The sequence below is a fragment of the Nycticebus coucang genome, unplaced genomic scaffold (genome assembly GCF_027406575.1).
Source record: "Nycticebus coucang isolate mNycCou1 unplaced genomic scaffold, mNycCou1.pri scaffold_91, whole genome shotgun sequence".
Taxonomy (NCBI): domain Eukaryota; kingdom Metazoa; phylum Chordata; class Mammalia; order Primates; family Lorisidae; genus Nycticebus; species Nycticebus coucang.
The window spans coordinates 10,311-11,661 of NW_026515606.1; the positions used below are offsets into that span (position 1 = coordinate 10,311).

A 1,351-nucleotide genomic window follows, 5' to 3' on the forward strand; every position below is an offset into this window, starting at 1 on the left:
AACAAAACTGGAAAGCCCAATGTGTCAAAAAGTTACTCCACCTCTGTGGGTCAAAACAAAACAGGTTCCGAAGTGCAAAGCAAACACCAACTGCTGCCGGATACAACCGCCCTCTTTCAAGTTGTGCGGGTCTGAAATGATCCTGCAAATTCCCACGCACGCTAGCCCGCTTGCTCAGGCGCTAGGCCACTCGCGCCCCGACTGGCGTCTCCGCTTCCGCCAGGCACCTATACATCTTATGTATATACAACCCGAACCCCCTGTCCCGGGAGGGCGCACAGGGAGGCCGCAGAGCTCGTACCTATACATATGTACACGTGTGCACACCGGTCCTCGCCAGGCGACCCTGCCGGGTCATAGCGCGGCGGCGTAGGCAGCGGGGTTAGGGGTCCATCTGAGGCTTGGGCATGCCCGGCAGCAGGATGTAGGCGAGCGGCGGCTGCAACCCGGGGCTGGGCCACGCGCTGCAGTTGCACGGGATCATGTAGCCCGGGTTGCCCGGGCTGGGGTGCGAGTGCGTGTGCCCCCCAGCGGCCGCGGCCGCCGCGCTGTGAAAGGCGCTGGCGCCCGCGGTCGGGTAGCCCAGTAACAACACGTACGGGAGGACAGACGACGACGACGAGATCTCTGCCATCTTGGAGCCCAGGTCTAGCAGCGAGTAGGGGCTGCCGGCGGCTGCGGCGGCGGCGGCCGCCTTCTCAGGGTTGACGAGCAGGGACTCGGGCACCAGGCCGCCGCCCGCACCCGCGTGCACCCCTGCGCCGGCCTTGAGCGCCGGGTGCTCGGCGTCGGCCACGCCGCCCAGGCCGTAGGGCACTGGGAAGGCGAACTTGTCCTTCTTGAGCAGCGTCTTGGGCTTGCGCCGCGGCCAGTACTTGTAGTCGGGGTGCTCCTTCATGTGCATGGCGCACAGACGCTTCGCCTCGTCGATGAACGGCCGCTTCTCCGACTCCGTGAGCAGCTTCCACTCGGCGCCCAGGCGCTTGCTGATCTCCGAGTTGTGCATCTTGGGGTTCTCCTGGGCCATCTTGAGCCGCTGAGCCGGCGACCAAACCATGAAGGCGTTCACCGGCAGCTTGACGTGATCCACCGGCTTGGACATGCTCTCGCTGTGCTGTGGCTGCAGCCCGCCGCCGCCGCCGCCGCCCGGGCCCTCGCCCTCGGCCCGGAGGAAATCAATGTTGGCTGCCCTTGGAGACCTGCTTGGCTCACCGCGCCCCACTTTGCGCTCCAGAGTCGCTCCCGCCCGGGAGGAGGGCTCCGGGGGACCAGCCCAGGGCCGGGTCGCGCCCGGGGCCGCCCTGGACTGTCAGGCCGAGCGCTCGAGAAAATCGTCTCCGGGGCACTGTAA

General features: G+C 66.5%; 1 protein-coding gene across 1 annotated transcript; it reads right to left on the minus strand.

The window, feature by feature from the left end:
- Positions 1–382: 382 nt before the first annotated feature.
- On the minus strand, positions 383–1,102 carry LOC128579638 (transcription factor SOX-21-like). Its single transcript, XM_053581608.1, has one exon. It carries the CDS (start codon positions 1,100–1,102, stop codon positions 383–385), a length of 720 nt encoding a protein of 239 aa, XP_053437583.1.
- Positions 1,103–1,351: the final 249 nt, after the last annotated feature.

Coding starts and splice junctions, on each gene's coding strand:
- LOC128579638 (XM_053581608.1), bottom strand. CDS start 1,102: ATGTCCAAGCCGGTGGATCACGTCAAGCTGCCGGTGAACGCCTTCATG.